Here is a 14,483-nt window from a genome sequence, read left to right as displayed (position 1 = left end):
ACCCTGCTGGGACAGACATCTCTTATCAGCAGGACAGCAGCAACACTCACAACAGCTGGTGGCTGAACGTCTCAGGAACAGGGTTTGGTGTCGGGGGAGGGCAACGTTTCCTGTCAACAGCCGGCTGCCTTTATCTCTCATTAGCCTTCATCTCACTCACGAGGAAATGGGCATGCAAAAATAAACGTGGTAATCTACCGTGATGTCCATCAATCAGTAGAACAGACAGGAAAAGCAGTTTCACTTACCTCATACAACACAAATTCATGAGACATATGTATAAAGGGACCATAAACCATACTCTCGTACAAAAATAAACTCCAGAAATTCTACACATATACACAGTTCAATAAGTGATTCTTCATAAGTGCTTTTTTTTTTTTTTTTTTTTTTTTTAATTTAAATCACAGAGAGAGAGAGGGGGGAGGGAAAAAAAAAAAAAAAAAAAAAAAAAACTTTTGGAAACCAAAATCACAGCATACCAAACAGTAAAATGGTTTCAGCTCCTGTGTTCACAGAAACCAAAAAAAGAATCCACGGTGTTTTCGAAATGCAAGACCAAAAATGACAGTTATTCAGATTTCCCTGAAAACATGACGTTATACCATTTGTTTCATCACAGATAAGAAGCACGGAAGGGTAAACATTTTACTGTAAAACACCTTTTCCTCTGTCCCACTTGCTTTCCTGAGTCTCTGTTCCTGTTCCCTTCCACTCAGTCATCCTCCGTGTCCTCGGATGCCTCCACAATTAGCAGTGGGTTTCTGTGTAGATGCACCTCTAACAAGGTCCTTGTTGAGGCTGTGTGTGGCTGTGCCTCCGTGCCCTGTGGACCTGGGGGTTTCGTCTTTTCCCTATCAGTGTTGGACAGTGGCTCAGAGATGCTCAGCTCCGCCTCTACACTCTCTCCCAGCTCTTCAATGAGCGGGCGGGTGGAGGCTGGCTCTGGAGGTCCGTCTGCGTCGGTCCCCTCTGATCCAGAGTCTTCGCTCTCCTCCTTCTCCGAGGAGCCGCTGCTGTTGGATCGTGCTCTGCTGAGGGAGTGGGAAGTGCTTCCAGCCAGCTTCAGATCTCCTCCCTCCTCCTCTTCCTGCGCTAGGACTGCTGCTGCCTCCAGCTCATCTAGCTCCAGTCCCAGATCGACCTTGCGCAGTGCTGCCTTCCTCAGCGGCTCTGCGAGCGCAGTCACTTTCTTCGACCTGTGGTCAGGGAAGGAAAGGAGGGAAAAATGAGGACAAGGGCAGCAGTCGGGCATCGCAGCGACTACAACTCGCTACACACGAAACGGATGACGGTCAAGAAGCAGAACGAACTGAACTATCTGTCGAGAACAGCCTGCCTGCATGTTATGCTTCGCATTCAGCCTCCATACACCCTGCTGACAGTTCAGCTTTTTTTCCTAGACACAAACAATATTTGAACAGACGAGGCTCAGCTCAACAGTGTGTTTACTGCTTTATGGCATGGCGGGCAAGCTGGCTCTGTTCAGCCGCAGCTCATCCTGCTGTACATACAGGCCTGCTTCCCATTCTGCAGCGAGCTCTCCCAGCAGGGGAGGAGAGAAGATGAAGAGCTTGGTGGATTAGGGCAGAGTGTTCCCGTGACAACAGGCACCATCTCCTTCCCCTTTCATCTGCTCTGCAGAGGCAGGGAGACCTGCTGCCCGAGCGCCCTGAGCCTACGCAGTTTCCTACTCGCAGGAATAAGACAAAATCACAAATACAGCATGCCTATTGGCCACATCTTAACACTACTCATGTGCGCCAAATTACAATCCCATAAAACAAACGCACCCTTTTATATACGTTTTTATAGATGCTTTTATAGACTGAGGAGGCGGTCTCATTCTCATGTTAACGTAATTACCAGAGGGCATGTTGGGAGCTCATTATCTACTTTAGCGACTATAAAGCAGCACTCTGAGAAAGAATTAGAATTTGATTTACGACAAGTCACTCTGCTGCAGCAGTGGGTGGGGGGGGAGGGCACACTTTGATGCTAATCTCACACCAAAGCTTAAGAACAGAGATGTTGTGCTATAAATGCTCTTCAAGGAGTGTAAACCAGTTGCCAGGCACAAAGAACACATTGTCATGGGTATGCCACTAATGCAACATTTCAGCAGGGACTGCTTGGCCAAGTGAGGTATGTATGAGGTGCTGAGATGTTATGCATTCTCTTCCTACCTCAGGTGAAATGGCAGCAACTGGAGACAGAGTTTTGCTTCGCTGCACGACATGTTCCTGGTGAGCGTGCACTTTGGCATTTGTTTTGAGACTGGAGTGCAGGTAATCAAAACCTGCATTTGTGATTGAATGTTTGCAGGGTAATGTCTCAAAAAAGGACAAGCCACTGCTTCAGGGAGTATTTGGTTATTCTTTTCACTGTGATTAATAAAACTGCATTACTGTGGATACAAAGCATCTGCAAAGCATCATAAGGACAAACAAAATGAGATGAAATAAGTTAAAATGGTTACAAAGGTGACAATTTAACCTTTTAATATTTATGTCTCCCTAGCCTGTCTTTACACTTGGATTAGCAGGCCTTGGGTACCACAGTGTACATAATTAACAAGCAAGCTCTGGCCACTTATTTCATTAGACCCGTGGGACTTTCGGTCTCTCGCTCGCTTACACAAACACACCAGCGTGATACTTCCCGTCACTCCATTCAGCTCCAAGGAGAACTAGCAGTATTATACACCCGTATGATAACAATACATTCCTTGTGGAAAAATACTCTTCTGTAGAGATCTAGAGTAGTAAATGAATGACCTCTCTCAATGCCCGCAATGTGCAGATGAGATTACTCTGCCGTAGCGGTAAGCCCCAACCCATGCATAATTCATGCATCTGAAGCCACAGATGCCCAACTCTGAGGCCTGAAAATGACTACAACTCTGGTCACCCGTGGTTAATGCAGGAGAACGGAATGCATCGCTGTGGCGATTACAAGGTGACCCGTGTGAGCTAGAGGGTTCAACTCCTTCTGACCGAGCCGATTCCCTTAAAGAGAGGTAAGGAAGACACACACACACACACACACACACACACACACACACACACACACACACACACACACACACAGGTGCATGCAGAGTGTGGGCTCCATCGCATTAGATCGCTGAACTCATCTCTCAGAAACCGAGGGGCTTTAGACAAGGAACGCCAACAGGATTCTGTATCGTTTACAACACAATACTTCTGCTCTACAAAAGGTGTATCTAATTATCACATAAAAGCCACTCTAGGTATGATTACAAACCATCCTGCAGTATGCGTACTGTTTACATGCCTGTGTGTGTGAGATGCTGTCTACCCTGCCCTAAGTGGGCAGGTCATTCCACAGCTCGCATGTCAAGAGGACGGTTTACTGAGTGAGGGTCCTGAGAGGAAGCCTCAAATCACTTTCCCACCAGGATGCTGGCGGCAGGGAAGAGACACAAAAGCTGTTAATTATCTGGTTTTCTAAAGTGGCCTCTCCTCAGACAAACCCCCAACCCCTGCACACACAGGCACACAATAAAGGAACGCTGTGCTACTCCTGTGGCTGCTCCTCCACCATCCCGTTCAGCCTGCAGAAGGAACACGTTACAACGTATGATACACAACAGCAGACAACACTAACCCTAACACCAAGCATGTGTGCTGAATTCAGCCTACAGCTCAACAAAGGCAACAGCCCCCTACACCACACCACCCTAACCCTTCTCCTACAGATGGAGACTTCATAACACTCCACATAAACCCTCATTGCCAGCATCTGTGTGGACCTCACACAGGTCTATGAACCCTGGCATAGCCCTTCAGAGTTTCCTGGAGAGGCGTTGGCAAGGACCTCCGACGGGACCATTACTTCAAAGCCCCCTGTGTTCCCCTGGCCCAGTGGGAAGTCATTACTGAGCCGGCCTTGCGGCGCTGCGCTTGCTCTTGTATCGCTCTCTCACTCATTCTCAGCTCCTTTTTACTGTGCAGGGAATAAGTTTTACACCATCAGCCATTATGATGCTGCTGTTGCGGTTTGACCCATAAGAGGGAGGAGTTCCCCAGGTTTGTAGATTTCTCAGTATGACTGATGCAGATGATTGTTCATCTGCAGAGCATTTCATTGTCAAATGCCAAATTCTAAAGTCCCAGATGAACCCTCTCTAATTAATTACACAGCTTCATTCCGGTCTGTGTTCCAAGGCTTTGCTCAGAGTCGATTGCAGACATGTCTTACGTGGAAACTAAATCAATTGACTGCAGGTTCGCCGACTCTCTGAAGCACGGCAATGTGGAAACCATTTCATTAGACTCTGTTCAGTTCCTGGATCTGGAAGCAGGCCACCGGAAGGCCTGCATGCCGTATGCACTGTGACAGAGCACAGCAGGATAATGAAGCATGAACCTTCAAGTTTTGTGGGGATCCTACTCCCTTGGCAATGCAACCTGTGGCACTTGAACCATGTGAGGCCCATCGTCCCAGTTGAGTGAATCAGATTAAGACTGAGTCTGGTTCTGGAAACACATCCTCCCACACTCACAAAGTCTGACGGCGATCACACAGAACACAAACAGCATCACCGAACTTGGACGGGACAAGTTCCAGGTGCAATGAAACGCACAAAGAGGCTGCAACATGTGTGAAACAGAAAGAAAACCAGGACCAAACACTTTAAAACTGGTGTCCCATACCACAAAGGTTTAAACAGTCACTGCGAGACCTGTAGAGGAAACCATTTAAAACATTTGCAGTCACTTGTAAGAATGGTAAGACCATGCTGAAGATGTAATGTCGGATGTCCTGGTACGTGGGCAAGGACAAAAACCGTTCAACATGCAGTGGAAGCAAAAAGAGGCACTAAAAATAAACATGGCAATAAAGGTTGTTTTCCTCTGAATTTAAAAATTGAGTGCTGCTGCTAGTGCTGTTTGTGCACACATTGTTTCCTTACCATCATGAAGTTATAAAAAGAGGTTTATACATTTATTCAGCAAGTTGCCCTGAAAGATATTTTTTCAGGTATTACAACAAAAAAGCTCTTGTACTATAGTGTTGCTAAAAGGGCCATTCCAGTTCAGCTACTATTATACTCTCTTAATGCTCCTAACATGTGTGTACTCAACAGGTTTCTGTATCAGCTGTGAAGTTTCCATCTACTTGTTGCTTGCAAACTGATCTTGAGCTCATGTCAACTGGCCAGCTGAGTAAGTAGGCACACTGCACAGACCAGTGATCTATTTAGCTACAGTCAGGTCCTGTAAAATACATGATACTCATGACTAAGACTGAAGCATGTAGGCACCATCACAAGAAAAGAGAAATAGATAATTGAGACAACGCTTCCATCACCAATGACAGTTAGTTGGTCTAAAGCAAAGAAGCACAACACCTGGAACTTCTCCTGTGTGACCCTGGTGATGATGTATTTGTTTATTGAATCAGATGTGGTATTTCGGTAATACCAGAAGTACTGCGTCAAATTCAACTCATGGTGACTATCTGCATGGTTTTCACATTAGGTGGTTTACCAATGGGTTTTTCCATTAAAGTCTTTATACTGGAGAAAACCCATGACAACACAAGCAGAACGTACACAAGCTGCGCAGAGAATCTGACGCATTCAAACTGCCTTCATTACAATTAAACACTTAATCACTTTGAGTAATAGAAGGAGCCATTCCCCCTTTATTACTCCTAGTAATTCCAGCCCCTGTAGGGTGCACTTTTTTTCTTTTTTTTTGTAATACAGCTGTACCCCAGGTTTCACACTGGCTCTCCAAGTTCTGCCAAAAATCAGCTAAATGTCCAACCAAGCCCCTGGGTTCCTCACCACCACTCCTGAAAGACCTCCCAGGAGAAATTTTGGAGTATGCAGATACAAGTTTTGCTGCTGGTAGGAAGACGCAAAGGATAACCATGGAAGACCTCTACTGAGCCTCCCGCTGAGGCCGAACCTACTTCACCCCTGCAGAGAACACAGGGAACACACATCTGGGTACAGCGTACGTGGGAAAGAAACTGGACTCTCCTCTTCCTGAAGGGCAGCGCACTCCAGAATAAGACCCCTTCATCTCAGAAGGACTCCGAAGTCTGCAGGAACACTGGAGGCAGAGCAGTTCTCCATCACTCTCCTGTTGATATATACTGAAACATGGCAGGCTCTGTCTCTCGCATACTATACCAGCACAAAGGCCACGATGCCAGGAAGAGTTCAGATTATGAATTAAACCTTCGCTAAAAATAGGATTTTGCCACCATCTACCTCAATCTTCCATTAGTCATGCTGGTTTAGGGAACATATTGCTCAAGGAATTTTTTCCAACATCTTCAATTTATAACAAAAAAGTTCAGATGTGTACTTCTGTCAATGCGAGTACTCAGGGAACTTGTCACTCAGTCAATAATTAAGCAAGTTACCAACATGGGAGAAAGGTTTACAGTCAAAGGACAGTAGAGGGTTAATTTTCAGATTTTCTGATGTACTGCCAAATAATCACCTGTACAGAACAGGAGGCAATCAGTACAGTGGAACTGCGACACTACTGTATTTAATAATACATCACTAACACAGAGAAATATGTAAGAGGAAAGAATAGCACTTTCACTCTGATCAGAAATGTTTTCATCCCATAGCTGTTAACACTGCCAACTAACAGACCTCTGCCATTTCTTTCGAGATCAATAACATTTTTAAAAGCAGTCTATATCCATTTTGTTCCTACAGCTCATATTACATTTGCATGGCTTTAAAGTTGGTGGCAAGACTTAAGCACATATCTGTGACAAGAACCACAAAGCCTGATAGAGCCTCAGGGTTACTGCAGTCTCCAGAGGGAGTCCAGCACATCAACCAAGCCCCGTCAAGCACTACCATGGGCAGTACAACATGGAGAGCAAAGTTTGTCACAGGGTGGGCTTCCTCTTCTTAGACCTCTCTCCACTTAATCGGAGAGATTTCCAGGAAGTTTCAGCTGACCCCAAAAGGGGTGTGTAGAAAACAGGATATGGAATGGAAAAATATTTGAGAAGAGAGAAAGCATTTCTGTTTATATTACATCGCAGCTAGTTCAATACACTGCATTAACATCTAAACTCATGTAATGCGGCAATAAGAAAAATACAGAATACTGCAATTATTTCAATGTCTCAACAGAGGGAGAGGGACCTGTTATATCTAATCGCTAAAATTGCCCTTTTTAAATGCCTTGCTAACAAAAAAAAAAAAAAAAAAAAAAAAAAAGCGACAGAAAAGCTGTGGTCTACCTTTGACCAAAGTCATAGTTTCTAGTTTTAAATTGGATTTGAGATCGTCTGCTCAAATAGTTTAATATACACTCACCGGCCACTTTATTAGGTACACATTGCTAGTACCAGGATAGACCCGTTTTTGCCTTCAGAACTGTCTTAATTCTTCGTGGCATAGATTCAACAAGGTGCTAGAAACAGTTCTCAGAGATTTTAGTCCATATTGACATGATAGCATCACGCATGGTTTATACAAGTTACGTAAACTCCATCTGGTCAACTTGATCATACCAGCAATTCTCAATCTGCTTTTTAAAAAAGAAAAAAAAGAAAGATACCTTTTCGTGACAAACTTTTGTTAAATTGCACTCACCTGACCACTGCACTCTCCTAGAGTCACTCTATGCGCACACACACACACACACACACACACACACACACAGTGTGGCTGACCCTCCATCTGCACTATGGTAGCAAAAGGAAGCTAAACTAGTACAGCTCCAAGTTTACTGTATTTAGAACAGTTGTTTCAGTGCACAGCACATTTACAGAACAACAATACCACCTCTTTATGCAACGCACCCTTCACGGACCCTTAGAGGATGTTCAGTCAGTGTTGCAAAAGCATTACTGATGAGACATTCACAAAATGCCAATTCTGTGCCATGATCATAGGGGGTGGATGACTTTTTTTGGGGGGGGGAAATCAAGTCTTTAAAATAATATGAAGCACAACATAATTGCCTGGGGTTTGTTTGAAATATTCAAATAATGTAACTAAACCCCTACTGTAACACAGTAATATTGTGAGTATCACAATATGAGGGAGCTGGACATTCTGGGAAACAAACATTAAAAGTGGACTTGGATTAAAAAAGGCCTTTTCATCATGTTCTGCAGCATGTATGTTGTACACAACTACCTGAAACACTTGCCATAAAAAGGTTTATAGATCGCAAAGTACAATGGCTATCAACCATGTAGAACACTAGCGAAGATCCTTCCAGCTGTAACAGAACTGTCTGCAAAACCATCCACCTACTTATTACACTAATTCTAGTTGAACGACTGATCTGTAGGACCCCCATAATGCTAGCCTTCTCCTCTTCAGACCCCATCTATCATCTATGGCCCTGATAACTTTCAGGTCCTGTGACAGCCTCATGTCTGAGGAACACAAATTTTACAATCCAACAATTCAAACATGTACTGTTTCTGCAGCGCTCCCGACAGTCCCTAATAGTTCAAAGATGAGAGACTGAAGTAATGCAAGTCTTAAAGTCATGCTGACGGTTGGAGTTAAGATTGCCAGAATGGCACACTGCAAGACAACATTCTGAAGACTGCTAGAATGATCACTCATAGCTTCTAGAAGCAAAGTTACAACAGATGCCACATTAGTACTCAGTTGCATCATAAGACAGGCATTTAAATACTCAGAATTTCATTATTTATTACATATTTTTAGGGTAAGTTTTCATTTACAATAAATAATAGATTAAGGTTATCCTTTACTAATTTTTAAATACGTACATGCATTAATAATTTTGTTTCACTTGTGTGCTGAGAAGGAAGCTATAATTTACTAAACAACAGAGAACTCTACTAGTAAAGCGCAATTACTAACATGAGCGCAAGCAGTACCTGACTCCACATTCTATCTTTCTGAAGTGTCAAACAAGCAGGTGCTGTTTAACTGCTGGACATTTTAATTAATTATATATTTACCTAGTTATGGGGGGGGGGGCGCAGTGACACAGTTGGTTTGACCGGGTCCTGCTCTCTGGTGGGTCTGGGGTTCGAGTCCTGCTTGGGGTGCCTTGTGATGGGCTGGTGTCCCATCCTGGGTCTGTCCTCTCCCCCCTACAGCCTTGCGCCGTGTTGCTGGGTTCTGCTCTGGCTCGCCATGACCCCGCTTGGGGCAAGCGGCTTCAGACAACGTGTGTGTGTATTTACCTAGTTAGGTAGCTTCTGCATTGTTCAGATACATATACCCAGACTACATCTATCTAGTTTCATACCATCTGATAACTGATTGCCACTCGATCACCTCCCGTTGTTCTATGTTTTGTGATGTTATGATGTTTGTCAAGTGTATTGCTGCACCATGGCTGACGAGTAACCATTTCATTCTTGAAGCCACTTTAAGGGTTAAACTGGCCAAAAAGTGAGAAACTTCAGAGCAAGTCATCGAGCATGGAAGGTCTTGATTAATTCTGATCTGAGCTCCAAGGGAAGCAGGCGTCTGACTGAAATGGAAAGGGCTGCGAGATTCACTCCATCTTTAATCATAACGAAGCTACACACTTATCACAAAGTGGTCTCCACAAATTGTCCTTCAGGAAAAAAAAATTCTTAAAGGGGGGGGGGGGGAAAAAATCCTTTTAGCACCAAGTAAAAAGGCTGGATAAAATTACAGGCAAAGCTTTTATAAAACTTTATAGACATGGCTTACACAACTTAGTTATATTTTAACGTAGCATCCTGGCACCTGTTAAGGGGGAGTGGGGATCACGAACAGAGGTGAGCAACTGGATGTTTAAAGGACAACCACCCTTTAATACACACAGACACACACACTTTCTGAACCGCTTGTCCCATACGGGGTTGCGGGGAACCGGAACCTACCCGGCAACACAGGGCGTAAGGTGGGAGGGGACACACCCAGGACGGGACGCCAGTCCGTCGCAAGGCACCCCAAGCGAGACTTGAACCCCAGACCCAACAGAGAGCAGGACCCGGTCCAACCCACTGCGCCACCACACCCCCCCCTTTAATACAGTGGGTTTTAAAAAATAATAAATAATAAAAAAAAAAAACTGCAAGGTGCAAATCTGTCACACTAATGGGATCCAGTTGAACCATCTTACCTTCATATAAGTACTTTCAAAAACCTTTCTTCAGAATGGCAACTGAAGCACCTCTTCTCCACAGAACCAACTTCTGTGAGGGAGTAAAGACCAGCACCACAGCTTGCCATCTTTGTGACAGACAGGTACTGGGCAGGTAGCTGGGCTCACGTTCCTTTGCTCTTCCATTTAAATCCCCGTCTTTCTGCCCTCATTTTGAGAAATGCTTTCTGCTCCATTCGCCGTCTGTTACAGTGGTATGGACAGCCTAGGGGTTTAAATCATGCTGAAGTCTTAATGTTGCTGTAAATCTGAGAGGAATGTCCCAGTGGACAAGCAGACTTCGAGAACGCAAATGGCAGCGTGGCCCTTAAAGGCTGCGTAAATCAAGGAGTGAGCAAATATGATCAGCTCTTTTTATGATGACCACTGGGATTATATCATATCCCTGAAGTCACAGTAACCCACACATGACTGATGATACAGCACCAGTGAAATTACACCTTAAAGACCTCACCGCGCATCTAACAAACAGCCGAGCCTACTCCAAACAATCTTTCAAATCACATCAAGAAATCATCACGCTGCTTGGTCAGTCCTTAAAGCTGCCTTGGGAAAACAAAAGATGACAAAGCAAAACGAAGACAAATGGAGTTCATGAAAGACTTCCAAAAAAGATTCATGTACAAGCTACATAGCCTAAAAACAATACACCTTAATCATTTAAATAATAAACATCTTCTGGTGTGCAAGTTGGGAGGTTTGTATAGCAAGCTACTTTCATTTATTCACCAATTTATACAGCTGGGTAATTTTTACTGTATCAGCTCAAGACATATTCCTCGATAAAGTGCAGTGCAAGACAAATTAATAAATACTAATGTTAATGGGAACTCCACGAACGGAGATGCAAGATCATGTTTGTTGCTTCAGAGGTCAATGCAGGCTTGTCTGAGAACGCTACACAGCACCTGGTGAACTCATGCCAAGATTCAGCCCAAACATCCCAGAGAAACAGATGGAAGGGCAGCCAACCTCAAACAACCTTCTGCTCTTCCATCTCCTTGTCTCAGTCAGGCAGACTGACCGTCTCTCCCAGCATGCGGGCTTTGGTACCATAATGAACAGTACCACTGCAATATCGTACCATACAACACAGCACTGTGGAACTGTACAAAACTACACAATGCCACAGTACAGTTCATAGAATGCAGTACCCTACAGAAGAATGCAAGGTTATACCACAGTGATTTCTGCAAATGCATCATTAACTTGATGTCAAGGCATTTTCGTTCCAAAAAATCCTGAATTTCCCAAATCAGGGAAAGAAATAATAATAATAAAAAAAAAAAGCCCCAAATCCCTGCAGTCCTTTTATCGCTTCTGCATCTGGGCTCAGAGCCTACAACATCAGGCACACATTTCTCAACTGGACCTCTTACAGGCAAACACACAAGTTGGCGGAAACCCAGGCAAGAGGAGAACATACCTCATTCTTGAATTATGTGCTTGCGCGCTCCCTTTTTAAACATGCAAGCAATTAGAAAAAATGAACACTGGTGAGGCAGGAGACACAATGCAATGACATTTTTGCTGAAAATGAGCAGAGGAATGCAGCAAATGTGCACAAAGACGGAGACATGCACCCAGACAGACACAGGGGGGCTAAAAGTACAACACTCCCTTTGCAGTAACAGTTGCGCTTATCAACAAAGAGGTCTCAAACAAACCATTAGGATTTCAGGATCTCAGTCACACAAGGTAAAAAGCAAACAATCAGAACAGAGAGTCTCTGTGTCAACAACTTCTCCACAGGAGAATGAGTACAGGTAGATTATATCTCCAAACAGCCGAGTCAGTCAAGGACCCATACTGTGACAAGCGACTACCATCTAATCCTCTTACCTGCAGGCTTCAAACTAATTCCTACTGGCACTGTTTACATGAAGACGGGTGCCACAGGGCCTGGTGTGGGAGGGGGGTCTGGACTTACTTGACCCTTTGAATCCACACACAGTAGTCAGTGATGTAGAGGTCATTCAGAATGTAGGCAGGGTCATTCTCTCTGAAGATTTTGTGGATGTCCAACAGGCACTTAAGGACACAGATTTTCCCTGCAGGAGAATTAAATCAATAAAAACAATCATTATTACCAGAAAGGGCAACAACAAAGAAATTCTTTTCAGTTTTCAGGTTTCATACAATGCATAGATTTTCTGACAAGATGCAGGGAAGAGTTCTGTAGATTGAATAATCTGTTACACTGCCTATATGTTAACACAAAGAAAGGCAAGGGAGGAGATTGTGAGCTACATATTGACTAGGAAAACAAGACATAATGTAAAGCCAAGGTAGAGAAAACCTACAGACTAGGGACGGGAGGGGCTGGCTGGCAATGTCCTAATCCAAAACTAGTCAATGCTCAAGAAATATTACCCTGACTTAGCTACAAATCCAAAAGTCTACTAATAGTAAAAATAGCTGATGAGACACTCCCTACCCACCCACCCACACAAACTGGCACTGCTGTCTCACGATGCCTAGGTGGTATGAGAGGACATGGGTTCGATCCCTGCTCAGTTTGTGTGGAGTTTGCATGTTGTCTCTGTGGGTTTTCTCTGGGTGCTCAGGTTTCCTCCACACTCCAAAGACATGCTATTCGGGTTCACCCATAGTATATAAGTGAGAGAGAGAGCGAGTGTGTGTGTTCCACTGATGTATGGATGAGTGACCTATTGCAAGTAGTGTAAATAGTGTAAGTCACCTTGGTGAATAAGCTGATAACACTACATAGCGTTCACTGGAAATCGCTTTGGAGAAAAGCGTCTACTAAATAAATAAATGTATAGATACATTTGAATGGTGTGATATTACCTTTTGACTTGCATTTCTATGGACAGAGAAGAAAAAAAAATAATCTTTTGGCCCATTTAAATACACACAGCTTAATTCTAAACTTAAAAATGCCATTGTCAATGCAGTACATGAAATATAGCAAACCACCACGGTAAACACAGGAAACTCATCCTTCAATCTGGACGAGTATGCCACAGTGGTCACAGACTTCATCGGGTACTGTGTAAATGTCTGCATACCACATAAAACAGCCCGCTCATTACCCAACCAAAAACCGTGGATAACCGCCGAAATCCGAAATAACATCCGCGCATGAACTTGCGCGTTTCAGTCCAGAGACACGGACGTGTACAAGAGCAGCAAGTACGAGCTTCGCAAAGCCATCGCCAGCATGAAACGGGAATAGAGCAGGAAGGTGGAATCAGAGTTTAACCGCACTCAAGATGGATGTAGGCTGTGGCAGAGAATCCAAACATATACACAGATTATAAACCACAGATGCGGACGTTGACAGGTGCTGCTCCATCTCTCCCTGACAAACTGAACGCGTTTTATGGCCGCTTCAAGTTCAAGAACAAAGACCCCTCCCGGTGCGAATCCCCATTGTGCTGCATGATGATGCCAGTCTCACCATCTCTATAGCACAAGTGAGAAAAACCTTTAGTTGTGTCAACATCCGCAGAGCTGCTGGTCTGGATGGAATTTCAGGGCGAGTTTTAAAAACATGCAGCGAACAACTGGCTGCTGTGTTCATGGACATATTTAACACCAGTTTCAAAAACACCACCATTACCCCCGTTCCTAAGAAAAACAAAGTGAGCTGCCTTAATGACTATCGCCCAGTGGCACTGACCCCCACTGCAATGAAATGCTTTGAGAGGCTGGTGCTAGGACACATTAAGGACACCATCCCAGACACTTTGGACCAACTGCAGTTTGCCTACTGCCACAACAGATCTACTGAAGACGTAATATCACACACACACTTCACACCATTCTGTCTCACCTGGATAATAAAAATTGCTGTGCAAGGCTATTGTTTGTAGACTACAGCTCAGCATTTAACACTGTCATCCCAACAAAGCTTATCCACAAACTACTAGGGCTGGGACTGAGTACCACGTTGTGCAATTGGATCCTGGATTTCCTCACCAACAGACCCCAGTGTGTGTGGATTGGCAGTAATACCTCCTCCCCACTGCCCCTCAACACTGGCACTCCACAGGAAAGCATCCAGAGCCCGGTGCTATATTCCTTGTTCACACATGACCGTGTGGCCAGGCATAGGTCCAACACCATCATAAAGTTTGCTGACGATACCACCATTGTGGGTCTGATCATCAACAACGATGAGACGGCCTACAGAAAGGAGGTGAAGCTCCTGGGAGAGGGGTGCTAGGACAACAACCTCTCTCTCAATGTCATTAAAACTAAGGAGCTGGTGATTGACTTCAGGAAACAGGATACGGCTCATGCACCCATCTACATAGGAGGGGACATTGTAGAGAGGGTCAACAGCTTCAGATTCCTAGGGGTCACCCTCAC

The 14,483-nt window shown here is 44.4% G+C and overlaps 1 protein-coding gene across 1 annotated transcript in view; it reads right to left on the bottom strand.

Annotated features, from left to right (window-relative positions):
• Positions 1-438: 438 nt before the first annotated feature.
• The window catches only part of shq1 (SHQ1, H/ACA ribonucleoprotein assembly factor), a 38,835-nt gene continuing 24,790 nt past the window's right edge, over positions 439-14,483 (bottom strand). The window contains exons 11-12 of the mRNA XM_018734144.2: positions 12,076-12,196; positions 439-1,199 (exon numbers count right to left, since the gene is read on the bottom strand). Of these exons, the coding sequence (XP_018589660.2) occupies positions 716-1,199; positions 12,076-12,196 (605 nt within the window). The 3' untranslated portion in view covers positions 439-715. The remainder of the gene's footprint in view (positions 1,200-12,075; positions 12,197-14,483) is intronic.

This window comes from Scleropages formosus, chromosome 22, assembly GCF_900964775.1.
Source record: "Scleropages formosus chromosome 22, fSclFor1.1, whole genome shotgun sequence".
NCBI classification, from domain to species: Eukaryota; Metazoa; Chordata; class Actinopteri; order Osteoglossiformes; family Osteoglossidae; genus Scleropages; species Scleropages formosus.
This window is presented reverse-complemented; position numbering and strand designations above follow the sequence as displayed.